Source organism: Rhinatrema bivittatum, chromosome 17, assembly GCF_901001135.1.
Source record: "Rhinatrema bivittatum chromosome 17, aRhiBiv1.1, whole genome shotgun sequence".
NCBI classification, from domain to species: Eukaryota; Metazoa; Chordata; class Amphibia; order Gymnophiona; family Rhinatrematidae; genus Rhinatrema; species Rhinatrema bivittatum.
In genome coordinates this window covers 44,897,284-44,922,270 of record NC_042631.1, presented here as the reverse complement: position 1 = coordinate 44,922,270, position 24,987 = coordinate 44,897,284, and the positions used below count along the sequence as shown (strand labels likewise).

The 24,987-nt window shown below is 47.5% G+C and overlaps 1 protein-coding gene across 1 annotated transcript in view; it reads left to right on the top strand.

Moving 5' to 3' along the window:
- The window catches only part of TSPAN4 (tetraspanin 4), a 597,345-nt gene that overhangs the window by 392,027 nt on the left and 180,331 nt on the right, over positions 1-24,987 (top strand). Inside the window, 1 exon segment of the mRNA XM_029582420.1 lies at positions 14,674-14,865. Within this exon segment, the coding sequence (XP_029438280.1) occupies positions 14,674-14,865 (192 nt within the window).

The window sequence follows — 24,987 nt, the reverse complement described above, 5'->3', positions numbered from 1 at the left end:
AATAATTTGTAACTGGGGCAGTCTTCACAACTTTTTTTTCCTTTCTCCATTATTCCCAGGGTGGTGAAGACAGACTTTCTTGGCCCAGGCAGTAGTGTTCTTCCATGTTTGTGTTTCCATAGCTCTTTGGGACAGGTACATTAACAAACCAAGCTGGACACTCTGGATGGGTGTTCAAATTAAAGTTACTTGGGCTGATTCATTAAAATCCGCGGGAGTGGCCTGTGCGCGTGATTCAGTATTTAAATTAGGTCCGGCGGTAGAAACGGGCAAAAGGAGGCGCTAGGGACACTAGCGCGTCCCTAGCGCCTCCTTATGCCCCGGAGCGGCGGCTGTCAGTGGGTTTGACAGCCGACGCTCAATTTTGCCGGCGTCGGTTCTCGAGCCCGTGGACAGCCACGGGTTTGGAAACCGGACGCCGGCAAAATTGAGCGTCCGGTTTTCGGCCTGACAGCCGCCGGCCGACTTCAAATTTATTTATTTTTTTTTTAACTTTGTTTACCCTTCTGGACCTCCAACTTAATATCGCCATGATATTAAGATGGAGGGTGCACAGAAAAGCAGTTTTTACTGCCCGAAGAAATTAGCGCCTACCTTTGGGTAGGCGCTAATTTCTGAAAGTAAAATGTGTGGCTTGGCTGCACATTTTACTTACTGAATCGCATGTGAATACCTAATAGGGCCATCAACATGCATTTGCATGTTGAGGGCGCAATTAGTTCGGCGGGTTGGACGCGCGTTTTCCGCCCCTTATTGAATAAGGGGTAAGGGAAAACGCGCATCCAATGGCAGGTACACAGTGCGCTCTGTCAGAGCGCACTGTACTGTATCGGCCCAACTGAATTCAAAAGAATCAATAGGTGCAAAGAATCAATAGGTGCAAAGAATCAATAGGTGCAAATAATAAAGTGTCCATTTACATCCAGTGTCTTCCAGGATTTAAATGCTTTCTGTCTCTTTGGATGTGTCCCTCCAGGCAGGGGCTTATCCACCATGACAGGGAATGATGTGTCCCAAGTGGGCTGGGGTATTCTGTGACTGGATCCCCTACCCAGTACCTGAGGTTCACAAAGAATCCTGAACTGCAACTTGGCTGTGTCCTGTGTCCAAGGGTCCATTGGGGGTCTCCAAATGGACTTCTCTTTTCTACCCTTGACACCTCTTCATAAGACAGACTCTAACCTTCCTGGAGGAAAAGCCAACTATTTAAGGCAATCCTCACAGCTTCCAGCTCTGGGCATGGAAGGATGACAGAAAATACTTCCTTCCCTCTTGGTAGAAAAACTCAGTCTCTGATCAAAATACTTCTCTTCTCTCTGCCCAGTCAATGCAACCTCCTCTTGAACTGGGTGAAGAGGTACACACTTCCCTCCTGACTTCCCCGCACAGTGGATATAGCCTGCCAGGAATAGCACAGGGCAAAACTTCAGAAAAACATCCTTCTGTCTCTCTTTCCTCCCTCTAGTCTACTTCTGGGGACCTGGCAGGGCAGTGTCTCTCCCTTCTGTGCTAAGCTGGGGGCCTAACTTGGAGAGCACACCAAAATCACTTCTTCTCTCTCAAAATCAAATCTACACTGCCACACTCTAACTAGGGCTAACCCCCCCCCCCCCCCCCACCAATGCACTAGGAGATTATCACTCACAGGCAAACTGCTGGGCAGGGTCTATGTAGAAATGCTGTCACCACCTAAACTGACATTAATCCTATGTGCTGGGAGCTAGGGCCATCTAGTGGCTGACCAGGGGGTTGCCACACAGTAATGGAGTTTAAGAGCACAGAGGATCCTTAGTTGCTAAAAGTGGAGAGAGTAGAAAGTATGACTTAGAAGCACATATTTAATTGTGCATGGTGCCAGACTCACCAGATCCCCAGTGCTGGGACGAAAGTATAAATGGAAAGATTAGAAGAACTTGTCAAAACACAGCAAACCATATGGCCGGGTTTGTCTGGCAGTCTACAGTGGTAAAGTTGAATAGCAGATGTTCAAATGTACTGAAGGCTTTATGCTTCGACGTGGCTGATTTCATCTCTAACTGGATGATTCATCAAGCCACTATAGTTTATTGTGGGAGGGACCAAATATTACGGGAGGGTATACCCTGTGATATTTGGCCCCTCCCCAATAAACTATCGCTACATTACCTTGGCATGAGTTTTTAGCGTCAAAACAGATTGCACCGTGGTAAGGGTTTTTCTTGAGCAATGGCAGCCCCCTTTGGCTGGGGCCACCATTGCTTAAAAGGCCAGTAGCCCAAAAATGGTATTCCCCGGGGTCGATGTGGATCCCTACCCGCTTCCCCTACCATCACCAGCACCATCTATCAAGGCAGCACTGGCCTACCCAAAATTAAAAATAAATACATGGCAGACACGCAGCGATGGCCCGTTCTCTTCCCCCTTCAGAGCCAAAAAGCCCCTTAGATAAGGAATACCTCCCCACACCTCCCTACAGCCCATCCCTACCTCCCTTCCAAAGATAAACAATGCCCTGGTGTCTAGTATACCCCGTTTTATCAAAACGATTTACAAAAGTAATAGAAAAGAAAATAAATTAGAAAATAAATTTTAAAAGAATAAAAATTACACAAATTGGTATATAAACAATAGAGTAAATAGTTTTAAAAATAAGAAAGTCTTAATAGAAAGAGAAAGTTGTGCCATAAATCGCTCTGTACAAATAAGGGGGGAAAAATGGGAGGAAGGGGTAAGTAAATATCTGGAGGGGGGGAAGGGGTGAGTAAGTTTTGTATTGTTGTAATGGGTCACGGAGGAAAATACTATGGAGGGGGGGGGAAGGAAGAGTTGTATGGTTTGTAATCCTAGCTACTCGGGAGGCTGAGGCAAGTATAAGGCAATTTTATGCATACAAATGCATGCAAAGCAGCTTATTTCCATAAGGGGAGGAAATGTTTGGTTTATTGCGTGATATGGCGTGATAGTGCCGTGATATGGCAATATCACGTGATAAACAGCATGTAATGAGTGTTCCATGCTGTTTAACTCACAGTATTGCTATATTGTGGCTTAGGGAATCCAGGTCTAAGTTAGTTAACATGAATAGTACTGCCACACTATTGAATATAGCCGGATATCTTAATTAGAGTTAGAGTTAGCTGGCTAATTCAACGCCTCCCAGTTACGCCCCTGGAATGTCCATAATTTATCTGGCTAAATTCTATCCTAAATTATTAGCCAAATATGTGCCCAAATATTAATTTAGCAGCCAACTTCTGAGCTAACCAGCTAATTTATAACTGATTTCAAATACATGGGTAAAGAAAGGGGTTTTCAGTCTGTTGTAATTAAGCACAGTTATTAGACTGAATTTATTCTTCTCCGTCATTATTTCAGCTGGCAAGCCACACTGCTGGGCTTCATATATTTACTTATTTTACTTTTAGTTCTGTCATTTTTGTTTTGTGTGTCTGCCTTTGCTGTAAACCATCAAGAACTGATGATCAAGTGGGTTATAAATGTTAAAAGTAAATAAATAAAAAATGCTGGCACTTGCCAGGGTCTGATCCAGGCGAAGTCTCTTAAGGGTTGTGTCACCAACAGTTATAATGAAGAAATAAAGTTTTAAACACAGCAAAGGTTCCTGACTTACAATATGCAGGAGGGAACAAGCAAATCGCCAAGCAGGCTTCCCTTACTGGGCAAGTGAAGTGTGAGATCCCAGCAGCTTGACAAGGTCCTGTCACTCCCAGCCCTGCAGGTGAGGAGGAACCCTGTGCCTCTCTGCTAGCTAACACCTGCGACAGGTGTGTTGGGGGGGAGGGTCTACTGGTGGGCCGGTGGAGCCCCGACCAAACATGGCCCAGCCCCCCCACTCCTCAACGATAACAGCACTGCTGCTTCCCATCTTTCCAACATTAGCAGCTCCAGCCTCCTGTTTCCAGGGTTGATGGCCTTACAGCACTCACTAAGCTGGATCTGTCTGGCAGGTGACCCAGGAGGCCCGATGTTTGTGCAACAGCCGTACTAGAATTGTGGGCTATTTAGATTATTACAGAACTTGGTGGTTGGGCACAGGAAAGTTGGATGCTAGAGGATTTTTTTTATGCTCTTCTAACTAAGATGGTGGAGTACAAAGGAGTGAGCACTGGATGAGGAGCGATGTCTTACAAGTAGTCATGCTCTGTGGCTGGCAGTAGGGATACACATCAAGACTGTAATATCACGGTTTGCTTCATTCGTATCAAACTGGAGGCAGTCTGTTTCCTGGTAGAACAGTAGTTCACAGCCTAGGAAAATCTCTTACAAGCTATGGCTTGATATTATATCAGTTCTCTTTAACATTTATGTAACCCAAATATTAACATCATTCAGTCTTTTGGAGTAAAAGTTTGTGTTTTTTGCAGGAGAGGTTCAGTTATATGTCAAATGTGAAAATGATCAATTGACAGCAGTGACTAATTTAAACTCTTGCCTTTAACTGTCACTAGTTTTAAGTTGTAACTCAACCCATCAAAATCCAAACTGTTATCAATCAGTAAGCCATAAAAGGTCCCCAATGGCATCACCTGTTTTGTCAGGCGTGGAGCTTAAATCAAAAACCAAAAGAGGTTGGAAAGAGCTAAGGCGTCAGTTTGGTTGCCTCTCAGTTGTTAGGGTCTTATTTTGTATGCTTATGAAAAATAAGTCAAGTACATCTGTTCTGTCCTAAGTCACAAGTCCCAGTGATTACTGCAGCGTTTTTTGTGAGGGAATTATCCAGACTGAATCATGGACGCCTTCAGAACACGGCAGCAAGCCTGTTAGGAGGATGGGAGTGTTATGATCATGTTTTACCAGTCCTGAAGGAGTTACATTGTATGGCTGCAGAAGAAAGGGTCAAAAGCAAGATTTTAAGTCTAGTCTTCAAATGTTTGACTTTGCTAGCCCCTGGTGATCTAGCTGCATGGCTGCATCACTAACCAGCCTTCTCATGAAGCTAGGTCATCTCAACAGGGGTTAGTGCTTACACCATCCTTCTCTAAGTTCAGGCTATTGTCTACTAGACAGAAGGCATTCAGCCATTTTGTGCTGGCTTTGTAGAGCAGTATTCCCACTGAGGCTTGTATGGAGACTGAGCGCCATTTAATTCAGGAAAGGAGTCAAGACTGAGTTGCATGAGCAACCTTTCTGTTAAATGAGAAGATTCTGTGTGATAATGGTTATGTTTTATTTTGTTCTATTGCTTTAATTTACATGTGTAGGATATATTCATGCCGCTTGTTTGTTTCTGTAATCTGCTTTGTATTGCAGAAGTAAACATCAAATATACTAAATCAATCTTTTGCAGAGTGGCCAGAATAACTGGCCCAGATGATCCTTTTCTGCCTTCGCTTGCTATGTTACTTTTCGTCCTGTAGAGGCAAAGGCAGCTGTGCAGTGCAGCACTTTCTGCCCTCCGAGGATGCCTGGGATAGGTGCGAGAAGCCTTTTGGATAAATGTGCATTTATCCAAGCACTTTTGCTGTTGTGAGAGTCACTGATTGGTATTTTATCTCCTGTATTTGCTGTCTTATTTTGAACTAAATAGCTGGCACTCTGGTAAGCCATGATCCTATAAATCTAATATTCAGTGCAGTCCAGACAGCACCAAGCTGGATGTCTTTACTTGCTTTTAAATGAAAAGTTCCAATGCTTTGTATTTCTCTGCTGCTACAAGCTCATGCATCAGACATGAATGGCTTAGCTCAGACAAAGGTTTAAGAGAGCACCAGTTTATTGAATTTTTAGCCGCTGTTAATTCTTAGAATTGACAGGTCCAGGAATAGCTTTGGAAAGCTGGAATTGGGACCTTTCACTGCTTAATGATTAACTTGAAAAGAAAACAATTAGTGAGAATTCATTCTTATGATTGGTCCAAAGAGATCCCCTTTTAGGATGGAAACCCCCCATGCAAGCTTTTCTGCTCAGTGTGCTGCACACATTCGCTGTTGGAGCAGAGCCAGGGACCTGAGTTAGCCCACAAAAACCAAGCTAACCGTTTAGAACAGAATAGCATTCATGATCTGTTGGTATGGTAGGCTTTTAACCATCAGATTAAAGGGTTTAATGAAAGTCACCTTGTCCCTGAGCACTGGAAGCACAGTATTTATGGTTGTTTTGTGACATCCTGTTTAGTTAATTGGCTGTATATGCCTCTCGTCTTCCCACTTCCCAGCCCCATTTTTCCCAGAAGCCACCGCCTTTCAACAGTGTCAATACCCCTCATTCCCAGCTACCTGGGGATGTTCCCTTTCCAGTCATCATGGTGGCATGAACTACAGTTCTGTCAAGAACCCACTAGCAATGCGCCTTCCAGCAGGACAGCAGCTGTCATTCTTGAGCAATGATTTGGCCTCCCTTGTTCCCTCCTAGGATCTGCAATTGAGGAAAGGGCCATTTGACAAAAGGAAATGAGTAGCACACTTTAGATCTCTGTAGCTGACTCCGCTGCTGCTTCCTATGATTGTGTCACAGAACTCACTTTATTGCACAAGTTACTGTACTGCTGTCGTGGTCAGTATGACTAGTGCATGGCTGACTGCTCTCCCTGTTCAGAACATTACCTGACAAATATCCAAAAAGTGGCGCAGGCTGCTGGAGCATAGTTTGAAGTTTAGTTTTTCTAAATGGGTTTGTTTTGTGTGTGTGTGTATGTGTGTGTGTGTAGGAATTTAAGGCCACATTTTTAAAGGCCCACGCACGCAAAAAACAGGGGTTACGTGCGCGGCTGTGCCTTGTGTGCACTGTGCGCATTTTAAAAGGGGCCCAGCCTGGCGTATAACCCCTGTTATGCGCCCAAGAGCCGGGCCTCAGGAGAGGGGCGGTCCGGGGGGTGGGGCAGGGCTAGAGGTGCTTGGTACAGCGGCCATTTGCTGCTTTGTCGGGGGATCGTGCACCAGCAGGGTGCTGGCGCGCACAACTTGCTACAGCTCCTTTGCAGGAGCAAAAGGTAAAAAAAAAAAAAAATAGAGTAGGGATAGGGGAAGGGAGGTTAGGGTAGGGGGTAGGGAAGTTCCCTCCCAGACCGCTCCTTAATTGGAACAGACTGGGAGGGAACTGGGGAAGCCAGATGATGCGTTGCCATGCGATTTTTGCTTTAATCTGCCCCCCTCTTGCGCGCGCTGCCCGCGATTTTATAACATGTGCGCATGTTACAAAATCGTGCGTCCATGTGTGTGCGCACATGTTATAAAATTGCGTGTCCATGTGTGTGCACGTGCACGTATTTTTTTAAAATCTACCCCTTGGAGTATATATATATATACATCTGCATTTCTTTCCTGATTCTTTGCTATCTACAGCCTCTGAAGGAGCCATTGTGCACACCTATGACATTAGGGCACCTGTCCCATACTCTGCCCTATATGTTGGATTCGTGGACCCTTGGGCCGATCGGAGCCGGAAGAGGAGCTGCTGTAGATGTTTGTAGCAGCGACCCCGACCGGGAGGCGGAGCTGACAGACTAGTGGCTGGTCGAAGGTGGAATCCTGGGAGCTCTATGCGACCAAGAGCTCTGGCGAGGAAGGCGGTGATGAAGGCGCTGGCACTGTGCTGAGAGAACCTTCGCCCTGGAAGCCGATCCTCCCCCGAGAGGAGCTCGTAGGAGTTCGGCCGCTGGGACTTAGGAGATTCACCCTGGAAGCCGGAGTCCCCCCAGGAGGAGCCCGTAGGAACCCGGCCGCTGGGACTTAGGAGGGCCCACGGGGGCCTGGTCCGCTGCAGTCCAAGGTTGAGTGTCGAAGGGTCTTTGCTCGCCAATCCGGAGTCAGGAACCGATGGATCACCGTCAGCCAGTCCGAGGTCAGAAGCCAGAGAATCCACGTAAGCCGGTCTGGGGTCGGAAGCCAGGGGGTCAACGGAAGCCGGTCCGAGGTCAGAAGCCAGGGGGTCAACGGAAGCCGGTCCAAGGTCAGAAGCCAGAAGAAATCCAATTACCAGTCCGGGGTCAGAAGCCAAGAGGAAACGTATGCCAATCCGAGTCAGGAACCAAGTGGAAGCCGAGACAGCAGGAACGCAGCAACTGGAGACAGGAGCAAGCCTGGGAACCTCGTTGCAAGGCGACGATTAGGCCTGGCTGCAGGGTTTAAGTACCCTGGAGGCATCTGACATCATCAGGGGCGTCCCCAAGGCTTTCCCGCGCTGGCCCCTTTAAATAATCAAAAGAGACGTGCGCGTGCGTCTAGGGGGCGGGGCTTAGCGCCGCGAGGCGCCGGCTGCTCCGGCGAGGCAGGGGAGCGGCAGCAGAAGCGGCTGTAGGCCCGGGCGAGCTGGGGGAACGCCGGGCCTGCGGTCGGCGGCGTCCCCGGGGCCCTGGGGAGCGCGGGATCTGCGCCAACCCGCGAGCCGGTGAGTGGCGATTCCGGGGGCGGCCCGGAATCGCAACAGTACCCCCCCTCCTACGCCCCCTCCCGGGAGGCCGTGGCTTATCCGGATGGGCCGAATGAAACTGACGAAGGAGCGCTTTGTCGAGTATGTGGGTAGAGGGTTCCCACGAGTTCTCTTCAGGGCCATAACCCTCCCAGGACAGGAGGTATTCCCACCGACGACGATGAAACCGGACATCCAGCACCTCCTGTACCGTGTAGGTGGTATCCGGATCTGAGGAAACTTCGGAGGGTTCTGGCGGAGACGGCCGGAATCGGGAGAGCACCAGTGGCTTGAGGAGGGACACATGGAAGACGTCATGGATCTTGAGCGTGGATGGCAGGCGCAGTCTGTAGGATACAGCCCCAATGCGTTCGGCCACCGGGAAAGGTCCGATGTAACGCGGCGCTAGTCTCATGGACAGAGTCCGCAATTGGATGTGTTTAGTGCTTAGCCATACCCTCGTCCCGGGTAGGAAGACCGGAGCGGGCCGTCGAGCCCTATCTGCATAAGCCTTAAAGCGGGTGGCCGTCCTGCGAAGTTTTTCCTGAGTAGTAAGCCAGAGGCGTTGGAGCTGACTGGCTGTTAGTTGTGCCGCCGGGGAGGTAACCTGCACTGGTAATGGCAACGGAGGTCTAGGCACCCTCCCATAAACTAGCTGGAAGGGAGGCTGTAGTGTAGCGGAGTGCTTGTGGCGATTATAGGAGAATTCCGCCCAGGGGATGAGAGAGGCCCAGTTGTCTTGAAGCTCATCTACAAAGGCCCTGAGAAATGTCTTCAGGGAGCGGTTAGTTCGTTCCACCTGTCCGTTACCCTGGGGGTGGAATGCCGTGGTAAAATCCAGTTGTACCCCGAATTTCCTGCATAACGCCCTCCAGTACTTGGCTGTGAATTGCGGGCCTCGATCTGAGGCGATATGCGACGGTAGGCCATGCAATCGGAAAATATGTTGAACAAATAGATCAGCCAACTCAGGGGCCGTAGGTAGCTTGGGAAGCGGGACGAAGTGAGCCATCTTCGAAAACCGATCAACGGTGACCCAAATCACGGTTTTCCCCTCAGAGAGCGGCAAGTCCACCACAAAATCTGTGGATAAGTGGGACCACGGTTCCGTGGGAATAGGGAGTGGCTGGAGCAGGCCCCAGGGGCGGCCCGGAAGTGGCTTTTGTTGAGCGCATGTGGGGCAGGACTGGACATAGAGCCGAACATCCTCCCTCACTCTTGGCCACCAGTAGAACTCGGTGAGCAAGTCAAGGGTTCGGGTAACTCCGGGGTGGCCCGCCGTCAGGGAGTCGTGTGCCCATGCCAGGACTCTTCTCCGGGAACGAGCCGGAACCACCGTCTTCCCTTCGGGACCCAGCTCCGTGGCCGCCAGTAGCACTTTAGCTGGATCTAGAATGTATTGAGGAGTTTCCTCCCCATCTTCAACCTCGGTAGTGCGGGAGAGAGCATCCGCCCGAACATTCTTGGCTGCGGGTCGGTAGCGAAGCGAGAAGTCGAACCGACTAAAAAAGAGAGACCACCGGGCCTGCCGAGGGTTGAGCCTCTGTGCATGTGACAAATACTGTAAATTCTTGTGGTCGGTGTACACCAGAACCGGATGTTGAGCTCCCTCCAACCACTGGCGCCACTCCTCAAAGGCCAACTTTATGGCCAGTAATTCTTTGTCCCCAATCCCGTAGTTCCTCTCTGCCGGTGAGAACTTACGGGAGAAGTATGAGCAAGGCCAGGTTTTGCCTGCCGGGGAGGTTTGGAGCAGCACCGCCCCTACCGCGACGTCAGAGGCATCCACCTCCACGATAAACTGACGCTGAGGATCTGGATGACGGAGACAGGTGTCCTGTAAGAAGGCGTCCTTGAGATCCTGGAAGGCCTGTGTAGCAGCGGGGGACCAGTTTCGCGCATCCGCGCCCTTTCGTGTAAGGGCCGTCAGGGGGGCTACCAGACTGGAGTAATGCGGGATGAACTGTCGGTAGAAATTAGCGAATCCTAAGAATCGTTGGAGTGCTTTCACCCCCGACGGCTGTGGCCAGGTCCTGATGGCGCTCACTTTGTCGGGGTCCATACGGAAGCCAGTGGAGGAGACAATATACCCCAAGAATGGCAGAGACTCCTGTTCGAATTGGCACTTTTCTAGTTTGGCGTATAAACGATTCTCCCTTAGTTTCAGTAGAACTTGGCGCACATGTTGCCGATGTGCCTCGAGGTCCTGAGAATATATCAGTACATCGTCTAAATATACGATGACGGAAGTGTATAAGAAGTCACGGAGCACCTCGTTCATCAGGTTTTGGAATACCGCGGGGGCGTTGCAGAGGCCAAAAGGCATGACCAGGTATTCATAATGGCCGTCCCTGGTATTAAAAGCGGTCTTCCACTCGTCCCCAGGGCGTATGCGGACGAGGTTATAGGCGCCTCGGAGGTCCAATTTAGTGAAGACGCGAGCGCCTTGGAGGCGGTCCAGCAGCTCCGGAATCAGAGGCAACGGATAACGATCCCTGCGAGTGATCTGGTTCAAGCCCCGATAATCTATACAGGGGCAAAGAGACCCATCCTTCTTTCCCACGAAGAAAAACCTGGCTCCGGCCGGGGATTTCGATGGCCTGATGAAACCCCGATCCAAGTTCTCCTTTATATAGGCTGACATGGCTTGGGTCTCTGGCAGAGACAAAGGGTAAACTCTCCCACGGGGCGGTGTAGTTCCTGGAAGTAAATTAATTGCGCAATCAAATGGTCGATGCTCCGGGAGCAGCTCTGCCTTTTCTTTGGAGAAGACATCCTGGAATGCATGGTACTGGGGAGGAACCGTTAACGGGGCTGTGCAGAGTGAGACGGGTTGTAGTGGGCGTGCGGGAAGGCAATGACGGCGGCACGCCGGACTCCAGGAGACGATCTGAAGGGACCTCCAATCAATCACCGGGAGTGTTCCCTAAGCCAGGGTAGACCCAGGATGACTGGGTGGATGGATTTTTCGAGAATAAGAAACGAGATTTCCTCCTGGTGGAGGGCTCCAACCTGGAGCTTCAGAGGACTGGTGCGAGTGGATATTAACCCAGGAAGGGGGTTCCCTTGAATGGAAGAAACCCGCACAGGCGGTTCCTGCGGACGGACCTCGAGCTGTAGCTGCTGTACCAGCTCCTGGAGGACGAAATTCCCCCCGGATCCAGAGTCGATTAGGGCTAGGGTGTCGAAGTCTCCCTCTGGAAGGCAAAGTCGTACAGGAACGGTGCATGGGGAGCTGGGAGAAATGTTGCCTAGAGTCAACTCCCCGCTGAGCTCTAGGTTCGGGCGTTTCCCGGCCGTTCGGTACAACGGGCCAGAAAATGCCCCTGGGCCCCGCAGTAAAGACACAGTCCTAAGGTACGGCGGCGTCTGCGCTCCTCGGAAGATAGAGGGCCGCGGCCCAACTGCATAGGTTCCTCTGTAGATGGAGTTGTGGCTGCAGGTGGTGAAGGCCGAGCTCGAGGCGGAGTGGTCCGACGGACGGAGAGCCCCTGGGCGGGCCTTCGCTCTCGGAACCGGCGCTGGATACGCCGGTCCACGCGCCCGGCCAATTCAATAAGTTCCTGCAAGTCGTCCGGAAGATCTCGGGCCGCCAGTTCATCCTGGAGCCGAGAAGACAGACCCTCCAGGAAGATCCCATGCAAGCTGTCCTCGCCCCAACCCAGTTCGCTGGCCAGGGTTTGGAATTCCATTGCAAATTCTTCAAGGGGGCGATTTCCTTGCTTCAGTTGAAGGATCTCTGAGGCAGCTGTGGAGGCCCGGGATGGTTCGTCAAATATCCTGCGGAAAGCCTTGACAAATTGCACGAGGTTATTTAAACGGGAATCTTGGCGCTCCCAAAGGGAGGAAGCCCAAGTCAAAGGTTTCCCATCCAGCAGAGAAATAATGTATGTCGTCTTTGCTCGGTCTGTGGTGAACTGTGCTGGCAGGAGGTCAAAACGAATGTAACAGTGATTAAGGAATCCCCGACAGGTCTTCGGATTCCCAGAGTACCTAGGAGGTGCTGGCATCTGTACCGGAACAGGGGAATTTGAGTGGATCTGAGACGTGGAAGCTGCGGAGTGAGCTGCAGAAGTCCCTCCTACCCGGTCCGTCAGGCGTTGGCCGGCAGACATCAAGGTATCCAGGCAGGATTGCTGTTGCTGCAGCTTCTGGGCAATACCCGGAATGGCTTTTAGGCCGGCAAGGTCCGCCGGGTCCATGGCCTTGCAATCTGTTGGATTCGTGGACCCTTGGGCCGATCGGAGCCGGAAGAGGAGCTGCTGTAGATGTTTGTAGCAGCGACCCCGACCGGGAGGCGGAGCTGACAGACTAGTGGCTGGTCGAAGGTGGAATCCTGGGAGCTCTATGCGACCAAGAGCTCTGGCGAGGAAGGTGGTGATGAAGGCGCTGGCACTGTGCTGAGAGAACCTTCGCCCTGGAAGCCGATCCTCCCCCGAGAGGAGCTCGTAGGAGTTCGGCCGCTGGGACTTAGGAGATTCACCCTGGAAGCCGGAGTCCCCCCAGGAGGAGCCCGTAGGAACCCGGCCGCTGGGACTTAGGAGGGCCCACGGGGGCCTGGTCCGCTGCAGTCCAAGGTTGAGTGTCGAAGGGTCTTTGCTCGCCAATCCGGAGTCAGGAACCGATGGATCACCGTCAGCCAGTCCGAGGTCAGAAGCCAGAGAATCCACGTAAGCCGGTCTGGGGTCGGAAGCCAGGGGGTCAACGGAAGCCGGTCCGAGGTCAGAAGCCAGGGGGTCAACGGAAGCCGGTCCAAGGTCAGAAGCCAGAAGAAATCCAATTACCAGTCCGGGGTCAGAAGCCAAGAGGAAACGTATGCCAATCCGAGTCAGGAACCAAGTGGAAGCCGAGACAGCAGGAACGCAGCAACTGGAGACAGGAGCAAGCCTGGGAACCTCGTTGCAAGGCGACGATTAGGCCTGGCTGCAGGGTTTAAGTACCCTGGAGGCATCTGACATCATCAGGGGCGTCCCCAAGGCTTTCCCGCGCTGGCCCCTTTAAATAATCAAAAGAGACGCGCGCGTGCGTCTAGGGGGCGGGGCTTAGCGCCACGAGGCGCCGGCTGCTCCGGCGAGGCAGGGGAGCGGCAGCAGAAGCGGCTGTAGGCCCGGGCGAGCTGGGGGAACGCCGGGCCTGCGGTCGGCGGCGTCCCCGGGGCCCTGGGGAGCGCGGGATCCGCGCCAACCCGCGAGCCGGTGAGTGGCGATTCCGGGGGCGGCCCGGAATCGCAACACTATATACATTTTAGTACCGCAGTGTGCTCTTGTGCAGCTCTTTGATCAGTCACTAGGTGGCACTGTGAGACACAGTTTGACTCTGCCTCCCATAGGGCCGTGAGTGCCACTTCATAAGTATTGTCAATCAAAGTCCAAGCAGCAGAATTCCGAACCAGGGTTCAAACCTAATTTTCCTATTGAGCATGGCAGAGTTCTAACCATCAAACCCCTCAAACAGGGATTTTATCCAATAAACAAAATAAATGGTACCTGGAAGTCGCAGATTTGTAAAGTGCAAAATAGCGCTATAGAAGTGATAAGTGGAATGGAGGAGTAGTTAGAGCAGCAGACTGCAAACCAGGGAAGGCAGCTGACCTTGGGCAAGTCACTTCACCATCCTTTGCCTCAGGTACAAACTCAGGCAGTAATTTTATATATATATTTATTTATTTAATACTCCTCTTTTCAGCGCTCTAGAGCGGATTACATTCAGGTACTGCAGTTATTTCTCTGTTCTCAGAGGGCTCACAATCTAAGTTTGTACCCAAGGCAACGGAGGGTAAAGTGACTTGCTCAGTTTTTCAAAAGGATTTATTCATGTGACAGTAGCGTGTAATATAGCAATTTTTAAAAGGCCATTTACGTGCGTAAAACCTTCTGAAAATTACCTCCTTAAGATTGCAAGCCCTCTGGGGACAGTGATTATACCTACAATACCTGAATATAATCCACTTTGAGCTACCAATGAAAAGGCAGAATATAAGTTAAATAAATGCATACGTTGGTAGTAACAGTTACAGCGTGCCTTTGATCACTAAAGGGATACATTAATGTATAGCTCCAGAGAAAGAGGGCTCGACCTGTGAATGTGTCTACAACCTGCTGCCAAAAGCACTAAGCAGGATCCACTGGAATCATCCTCACCGCTAGGAACTGACCAGAAGCAACGGGGAATGTAAAAAAAAAAAAGAGAAAATAGCTCCTTGTTTGTGTGCAGGAACTGTTCTAGGCTGCCCAGAGCCTTTGTTGAAAGTGCAGTACTAAATTTATGGTGCCGTCGGCACTACATTAACAGTGACACTCAGCCTTCTCTCTCTGCGTTTCTTTACAGCTCGGAGGATGTGGGATCCTGGGTGTTGGCATTTGGCTGGCAGTGACACAGGGCAACTTTGCCACTCTGTCTTCGTCCTTCCCTTCCTTGTCTGCTGCCAACCTGCTGATTGCCACAGGCACTATCGTCATGATTGTGGGCTTCCTGGGCTGCGTGGGGGCCATCAGAGAAAACAAGTGCCTCCTACTAAGTGTGAGTATGACCGCCTGGATAAAACGGGCAGCACACAGTGCACACGCAGACACACACACACGCACGCGCACACACACACACGCGCGCGCGCAAAGCAGCACGTTCTTCCGGGCTCTCGGGATGGCGCACAAAGAGCCACCGCATGAAAAAAGAAACACTGGGAGGCTTAGGGGTTTGACCTGTGAGGAGAGGCTGCCTCACTAACAAAAAAAAAACAGACAGGGTTCAAGCCTTGAGGATTGGCGCTAGTGCTTACAAATTTTAAACTTTTGCCAATTCAACCCGTTTTTATGTGGCTAACAAAAGAGATGAAGGGAGGGTTGAATCCACGAGGAGAGTCTTTTGTCAAGTCAGGTGATCCTGATCCCTACATACATTGGTTAAAAGGGCCATCTCAAGAACTGGCAGAAAAAGCTTTTCACAATAAGAGTTTCATTTATTTATTTATTTATTATTTTTATATACTGACATATCACATGGGTTTACATTCATGTACTGTAGGTATTTCCCTATCCCCAGAGGGCTTACAATCTAAGTTTTGTACCTGAGGCAATGGAGGGTAAAGTGACTTGCCCAAGGTCACAAGGAGTAACAGCGGGACTCGAACCCCGGTCTCCTGGTTCGTAGCCCTCTGCTCTAACCACTAGGGTTAGAATTAAAATTAGAGAAAAGGTTTGAATGCTCTCAGAGGAGCACTGAGTGAATAGTTTATGGAATATGATACCTTTAGTAAAATTCTCTAACAATGAAAAGAAAATGGTCTCAGCTCTACTTTTTGGTATTATTATTATTACCCAGCAGGTCCTTTCTGCTCCTTTTTTTAAGCTTCCAGCTCAATCAGAAGCAGGTCTGGGATTTCGTACCATGAGCATTCATTTCCAGCTCCCTGGATTATTTTATAATCTCTTCCTCCCCCTCCCCCACTCCTCCTCATTCTAGACTGATTTGGTCCAAGCTCCTCCTAGAATCCTACCATCATGGGTCCCGAATCCAGCTACAAGGTATGACCCATTGCCCGATGACTCTGACTCCTCCTTCCCACACTCCCCCCACCCCAGGCTGTGAACGCTGCCTCCGCAGCATCCCCAGTCCCATTCAAGCCAGTGAATCCAATCCAGGTTCTTCTGCACTGGGGCAGCCAACATTATGCAGAGTGTCCTTCGTTATCAGTTTTTATTTTATTTTTTATGGGAATATATCAGTGTTTTGTTATAACCAACAAAAATGAAAGAAAATCTGGAAAAAATGAGTTATGTTTTTTTTCCACTGATTTTCTTCTCCTATATTTTTGGTTATAATAAAAACTGATAAATTTGGAGGAAAATAAAATAGAAACTGAAAACAAAGGTCTCTAATTATGCAATATTTCTAAAAAGCTTATTTGACAGTCTTAACAAGTTTAGTACCAGGGCAGACAGTTGCTCAGCAGCGCATGGTTCGGAGGGAGGTATCTTCGAAGGATACTAATGAGGCATTAGAGTTAGAGTATCACAACAGAGAGGTTCCAATAAAAGGAAAAGTAGTCAATGTACTTATAAGTAAAGAAGCACCTGAGCGAAAGGATTTCACTTTATCCCTGTCAACTGAAAAGCAGGTTGTTAATACAAACAAAAAACACACTTTGAAATGTCTGTATGCCAATGCCAGAAGTCTAAGATGGGAGAGTTAGAATGTATAGCAGTAAATGATGAGAAAAACATTATTGGCATCTCAGAGATATGGTGGAAGGAGGATAACCAATGGGACAGTGCTGTACTGTGGTGCAAATTATATTGCAATGATAGGGAGGATCAACTTGGTGGGGGTGTGGCACTTTATGTCCGGGAGGGTATAGAGTCCAACAGGATATAGATTCCACAAGAGACTAAGTGCAGAGGAGTATCTTTATGAGTAGAAATCCCTTGTGTGTTGGGTAAGAGTATAGTAATAGGAGTATACTATTGTTCACCTGGCCAAAATGATAAGATGAATGATGAAATGCTAAGAGAAATTGGGGAATCTTACCAGTTTGGCAGCGCAGTAAAAATGGAAGAATTCAATTATCCCAATATTAACTGGGCAAATGTAAAATTAACACATGCTAGAGAGGTAAAATATGTTGATGGAATAAATGACTGCTTCATGAATTAATTGTTTCAGAAAACAATGAGAGAAAGGGCTATTTTAGATGCTTATTTTACCAGCATTAGCAGCATGAGATCTCTTCTTATGTTCTTAGGACTTCCTAGTAACTAAGTATTAATTCTGAAAAACTCCCATTAAAATGAGTGTAATTTTTCAAGTTTTACAAATTTCAGAAACCACAAGCGAGTTTCAAATTTTAAACATATTCAAAATAGTTAAACCATGAGTAGACTGTGAGGAATTGCAGGAAGACCTTGCGAGACTGGGTACCAGCATCTACATGAAAATGTGGATAAGTGTAAAGTGATGAATTGGGGTAAATAATCCTATCTAGAGGTACACAATGCTGGGTTCCATATTAAGAGATATCACTTAGGGAAGGGACCTTGGGATCATTGTGGAGCTTTGACTGTAAGCCTCAGTTCAATGTGCAGCAGCAGTCAGTAAATTAAGTATAATGTTAGGAATTATTCAGAAAGGAATAAAAAATAAAACAGAGAATATAATAATGGGATACACCTTGAGTACTGTATGCAATTCTGGTCACCTCATATCAAAAAAGATATAGCAGAACTAGAAAAGAGGGCAACAAAAACAGTAAAGGGGTTGGAGCAGCTTGCAGAAAGGCTGAGGAGGTTACGCTTCTTCAGCTTGGAGAGGAGACGATAGATGTTTATAAAATCATGAGTGGGGTGGGACAGGTAAATAGGGAATGGTTACACTATCAATAGGACTAGGGGGCACTACATGAAGCTGAATGGTAGAAGATTTAAATCAAATTTAACACTGTTTTCTCAGACGATGCGCGATGAAGCTGTGGAATTTGTTATTGGAAATTGTTGTCACGTCTAATAGATGGCTTTAAAATTGTTTTGGTCAAGTTTATGGCAACAGGTGGATTGCCACCTCTTAAATCCGGGAGTGAGCAACAGGGACAGGATCTCCCCATTGGGATCTGCCAAGTCCTTTCATGGGACCCTGAATAGCCACTGTTGGAGACAGAATGCTGGGCTTGATGGTCTGACCCATTATAAGTTCTTAAACTTACTATCTGAGAGTCTATTTTGTGTGTGTTTGTGTGTGTGTGTGTGTGTGTGTGTGTGTGTGTACATATAAGTTATAGATATTTATTTAGATTTTTATATGAAAAACAGGACAAACTGTAGTGATCGGTATAATCAGGGATTCTTTATTGGTGTTAGCCTGACTCTGGCCAAGTTTCACTCTCGCAGGAGCTGCCTCAGGGGCTACTACAAGAACAATATTGATTAAAATTTAGATTTTTATAATCCACTTTTGGGCACTTCAAAGTGTACATCACAGTGGATTACATTCAAGTACTGTAGGTATTTCCCTATACCCACAGGGTTTACACTCTAATTTTGTATATATCACTTTACTATTTTCCGATATGAAAAAGCATAAACAACAGTGTCAGACTTTTAATTTAAGCTCAACCTGTTTCATCATTTCCTTCAATCATGGGGAAAGTCTATGAAATCAGAGGATCAAACTTTCCAACGATAAATCTAAACTAAAGTCATCTCCAGGGAATGTAGAAGCAATCTAGCCATTACTGCAAACTTTTATTATATTTCTTTATCCTTTTTCATGATCTGTATAGTATTTGTTTAAAAGGTTTGGACAAATTCCTGGAAGAAAGTGCATAAACCATTATTAAAGTGGCCTTGGGGAAACCCACTGCTAATATCTGGGAATCTATCGATCTTTACGGAACCTGCCAGATACTTATGACCTGGATTAGCCACTGATGGAAACATGATACTGGGCTTGATGGACCTCTGGTCTGACCCAGTTTGGCAAATCTTAGGTTCTTATAATTTATTAACTTTCATAATTTTTTTAGTTGCTTTTTATTTAAGCCCTTGTTATAAACTAGGGATGTGCATTCATTTTTAACAAATGCAAAATATGCAACGAATGAAGCCATTTTGGGGTTTTTTTCCTAATTAGAACAAACCAAAAATAACCTCCTATGAAAATACCGCAAAATATCTGGATATTTTTGTATTTGTAGCATTCAGTATGAACTTAGAGATTTTTGGTCATAGAAATCTCTGACCCATTAGAATTAGTTGACCAGCTCCAACACTTGGGAAGTTGCTTGAAGGATATGAAGACAATTACTTGATAATTAGAAAGAATATGGAGGAAAACAGACCATGGAAGAAAAGATTTGTTGGAGGGTTTAATTGGCACTAAAAAAATAAGAAGAAAGCTACTGAAAAGACATACTGAGCAGACTGAAAATTCTAATAAGAAATCCACTCATTTTTTTGTATGATTACTCTGGACCATCTCATAGCATAATTCCTTCCTCACCGGAGCATAAGATATGCCATGCTGAGTCAAATCAAAGGTCCTTGCAGCCCTGTATCCTGTCTCTGACAGTGGCCAGTCCGCTTCATAAGTACCCCGCAAATCCCAAAAAGAGTAGATTCATTTCTTGCTGCTCACTCCCAGGGTTCAGTGGTGGCTTTTCTAAATCTACCTGACTAATAATGTACTATGGACGTTTCCTCCAGGAACCTGTTCCCTTTCAAACTCAGCTACATTAGATGCATTGACCATATCCTTTGGCAAGAAATCCCAGGGATGGTAACTTTCAAACAGGCAAGCGGTCATTTTATGTCCTGCGTGCACATATGTGTGTGTTATAGAATAGCCCTTGCATGAGTATGCGTGCCCCTAAATTTACTAGCGTGCGTGCACAACTGTGTAATGCCAGCTTTGAGCTGCGCAAGTGAGGGGATTTTATAACAGGCGCGTGTCCAAGCCATGATCAGTTTCACCAGTTTAGAACTAGGTCCTCCTAACCCCCCGGTTCTTTAGCTTGCAGTGCCCCATTAACCCAGACACCTCAAACACTTCATAGATGCCTGGAAATAGTTTTATAAAGACTTGCACCTCATCATAGCAGAAGTAACTTTACTCTCATATATACCTTGGCACACGCCCAGGCATGTGGGTATTTGTATGCATATCTCTTGGCCCCGCTCTGGAACATCCACACCCATGCCCATATTTCGCCCCCTTTTTCCCCAATGCGAGATATTCGCACATCGGGACTTGTGCGCAAACGTGGGTGGCCTGTAAAACTGGGTGGACATGCGCATGTACCATATGCTCACCCATCTCCCAATTTTGGTGCGCGCCCAGCTTTTAATCCCCTAGCCTTAGTAAATCCCTCTTCCACCCTGCTCCTGATTTTATAAACCTCTATCTTATCTCCTCTCCGTTGCCTCTTCTCCAGTCAGAAGCACATTACTTTTACTTCTGCTTCTCCTTGCTCAATTCCGTATCGTGCACCTCGAGTACTTTCCACATTTTCCGTGTACGCAAACCAAGTGTAGTGGTGACTCCTTCACCTAAACGCTGAATCTAAAAGCCGCCTGCTTTGCTTCTCCTTGGCCAGTCACTGAGGGGCCGATGTAATATAAGCTCTGTATTAAGCCTATGCGCTGAAATTAGGTACTAAATAAACCCTATTTAACTCTCAGTGTAGTAAGCAAATGATATGCTAATGCAACAGGAGTTACAAATGTGTGCAAACACAAAAATGTGCATACAGATCCAAGTTAAAATATGCGCTCAGCACAGACTGATCACACATTTTAACTCGGGTGACGGGGAGGAGTCTCTTGGACAGGATTTATACACACGTGTTGTGCGCATGAAAAGCTTTTATGCGCACAAAACAGTTTGTGTTTGTTTTGTGTACATTGGGATGGTAACTTTCAAACGGGTGCACGGGCGCACGTGGCGGTTTTATAACATATGCGCACATATGCCTCAGAGATGCCTGGAAATATTTTTATTGAGTCTTGTACTTCCTCCATAGCAGAAGTAAAGTTATAAGGCGCTGGACCTTGGCGCACGCCCAGGTGCGTAGGTACTTCCCTGCCCGGGAATGCCCGCACTCTGCTCACACCCACATCTCTCCTTTGGCCGATGCGAGATATTCGCACATTGGTACTTATGCGCGCATCTTCCCACCTTATAAAATTGGGTGGGCACGCGCAAGTGCCAGATGCGCACCCATTTCCTGATTCCAGTGCGCGTCCAGCTTTTAAGATTCACCTTAAAATGATTTATCAGCACATAAATCCTATTTATTGCTCAGAAAAGAAGTTTGTATGCACAAAGCCTTTTTTTTCTGCGCATAAAGGTCCCAGCACCAGAACTCTTTTTCTGCCCATAGCACTGGAAACTTTACTCCAGCTCTGACCGGAAGTAAAATTTCCAGCGCTCAGAAAACCTGAGTTAAGCCAGCGCACCTCTCTGCCTTGGAAGGTAATAGCCAATGCCTTCATGGGCATGTGATTTCCATGTGAGGGCGCTAAGCAGCACTTACAGCCCTATATACACATTTCTTGTGCACTCTGCTCGGCACGGCTTCTTCCGTTGGGTCCTGAATGTCTGATTGCTCTTTAGTACCCCAAATCCAGCATGCAGACGAACACATCTTAGCATTATAAAACCAGTGTAAAGAGACCCACACTGATGAACTGTCCTCCAAACACTGATCATGATCTTGTTTAGTTGGAATGAGGTGAAATAAAATGCACATCAGTTTTGTTCACTGCTTTGCAACTGTACATGTTTTTGGCTGCTGTTGGATTTTTAGTTCACCTTTCCAAATAGTGCTCAGGGCGGCTTACAGCATCATTAGTAATTCAGGTACAACCTGACATATATTGCTCACTTTATACTGTTTTTAGTACCAATTGCAACCTTTACAGCTAAATGTCATCAGTCCTGTGTCTTGAGAAATTCTTAACTACCTGAGCTTCTTTCTCCAATGCGAAAAGCTGCGAAAAGCTGGCCTCACATGTGGAATGCTAATTGCTAACCACTGAGCTATCTGCTCCTGAGTACATTCAATTCAATTAACTGATTTGCCCCTTTCAATTATATTTCTGCATTATATTAAAACACATGCTATTATCATAATGAAATCAGGAATCCAGGTTAAACCCAAAGAAAGGTTGGTTTCCTGAAACTGCTGGTGCATTTGTACTGTGAACATTACTTAATCCAAGGCAGGGATTCCACATAGAACTTTTCCAGCCTGCAGTCTTACCCAGGTCAAGGATCAAGCCAGAGGGAGGCGTTGGGTTCTGTTCCCTCTTAGGGGGAGGGAGTGACCTGAGGTTGTTTTTTCGTAGAATGATATGTTGTGGTTTTATTATGTTCAACAGCAGTGGTTCTCAAAAGATGTGTCTGGTCACACTAGTGAATCGGGAGGTCACGGAAGGGGTGTTGCAGACCCAGCAGAAGGCTGCTCTTTCCTCATCAGTCTGGGCAGGAGTTGGCTGATTTATTCTTTATTGGGTATGAGAGGAAGATGATCTTGCTTCCTTCTCCTTTTCCTGGCTCAGTGGGAGGTTGTTCCCTCCTCCTTCATCCAGATCAGAGTGAGATATCACCAGTTCCTGTTCATATGGGCCCGGCAGGACACCAACTTTATATTCCTTTGCCTGGCAGTGAGGCTGCTGATGCTTTCTTCACCCCATGGGGCCTGGACTTAAAAGCAGGAGCATGAGGGAGAGAGGTGCGCGCTCTATAGATCCACTGCTGACTTCTGCTGCTGCCTCATCTTCTTCCTCTCCTCAATGCTTCTTGCTCTCTTCTGCTGCTGGTAAAGTGGGAGGGAGACTCTGGATTGGACTGAAGGCTTTTCTGCTGGCTGGGAACCAGGAGGAGGGAGAAATGTGCTGGGCAGGAAGGCCTTAGGAGATAGGGAGTCAGGAGTCTGCTGGACAGAAAGGGGTGGAGGAAAGGAGGTTGGGGTTGCTGGGTAGGGAGGAGAGATGGAGGTGTGGCGCCTCCTGGGTTGGGGACAAGGGAGGTCAGGGGATGCTGAGTAGGAAAGGGTGGGAAAGAAGTGGTCAGAGGTGTGCTGCGTAGGGAGAGTTTAGCAGGGGAGAGAGGCGGCACAGGGAAGAGGATGCAGGGGTGAGGGGTGTCAGAAATGTTGGACAGGGATATGAGCATGTGAAGGGATGATTGAGTGAGGAGTGATGGCACGCAGGGGAGTGACTGGGTTCAAGGGCTATACTATGTCAGTTTTGAGAATATGCATTTCTTCTAATCTTTGAACTTTGCTTAGTGTACGAGGAAATATGTATTCATTTCTAGTTCTCCAGTTTTGCTCTGCATGCAGAAGGTCTTGAGGTTTCCATTCTAGTTTTTGTTTCCGCATTTGTAATTTGTGGTATTTTATATTAGGTGAAGGTAGGTCTGTCTGTATTCTGTATGTGTGTGACTGAGATGAGGTAATTTACTAGCAAATAGGGATTTGTATCAGTCTTATTTGTTGTATTTTCTCAGTACTTTATTGCACTGGTGGTGAACTGCTGCCTTTTCATGGGTAGGGCTATTGCTGTTTAATTTCTTGGAGTTAGTGCTGCTTCAGTATGGCAGGTTTGATAGACAGGTACTGAGCGGGGTTTGTTTGTATTATTTTACAATGCATCTGACAGCAGAGGGAGTTTGTGTTGCTGTTATTGAGATGAGACCAGAATCAGAATATCTTTTTTGCATGGTGAGTTGTACAGGGAAATGTCTTAGTTCTGCTCTGCACCCAATGTTAGGAAGCAGGAGATTCCTGTGGATGCAGAGTAAAGGTTTATATTATTCCCATGATGGGTATGTGCTCAGTGTGTCACGCATGTAAGAGTCATCTCTCAGGTGTGTCCTGATAGAAGAAAGGTTGAGAACCACTGGTCTACAGGACCCTCAATGTTACCTCAGGGCTCAGGTTCCACATGTGTGGCCTTTCAGCGTTTCCAGGATTACTCCACGTCTAGGGGTCCCAGATTTATTCCAGGGTTTGGATGCCATATGTGAAGTTTGTTGGGACCTTGATGTTACCAAAGTTTTAAGCTTTGTATTCTGTTTTCTCTTTGTAGTTACTCAGAGCATAAAAAACTGGGCAGATAGGAAGTCAATATTCAAAAGCCATTTAGATGGGTAGCTCAAAATTTATCAGGCTAAATGGCACAATTGATATATTCAGCCACTTATCTGGTTAAATTATAGCCGGATAATAAAGAGGTGTTCTGAGGGGCTGAGATATCGAGCTAACCTAGCTGAAATGTGCATAGATCCAGCTAGGTTAGGCCTGCCTTAGAGCGATGTAGCACTGCTTCTGTCTACAGCAGTTTACGCTTCCAGTGCTAGAAGAAAGAAGCAGCGCTAGATCGCCGGGAGTGGATGAGTTGAGACCTCGCTCCCCGCAGGTTTTGTTTTTTTTGGATGGGGTGGGATGGGAGGGGAGGGGAGATATTGATGATACTTGGGCCATCTTCCTAGTTAAAGGCCGAATCATTAAAGCCACATAAAAAAAATCCATGGAAGGCTTTATTTCAGCACATTTACTTTGCACGACCTGCATGCGTCCTTTATGTGGTAAAAGCATAAATCCGTGCAGAAGACTCTTGTGCACTGGTAGCCTAGCGCAGGAATGGGGAACCTCTGGCTCGCAACTCAATCCTGTGCAGCCTGCAACTCACTCCCCTCACCCCCTGAAAGCATCTAATGGTGGCAGGAGCTCCTTCCCACCTCACTGTTAAACGGGGAGCCAGTACTGGTCCGTGGCTACCCGCAGTGGCTGATCTGCTTTGAAGGAAGATGAATAAAGGATGGTGTTCAAATGAAAAACTCTTTACTGTAACTTAAACATAATGATCCAGGATACTATTGCAAAAATCATGATTACCAAAATACAAATCATCACAAGAAAAGCAGTGGTTTCCTTATCCACGGTGCATCTTCTAGCCACTCTCCTGCCTCCAACTAACTCAGTTTCCACTGTCCTCATTCACAATCGTAAAACTGGGATAGCCCACAACAAAACCCTAGATGGGACAAACATAACTGTTTCCAAAGAAAGTTCTTTTCACAATCCCAGATCTCCAGGCCTTCTCCTTTGCTGTTAACTAGGCACAAAGAGGGCAGAACGAGGAGAAGTCA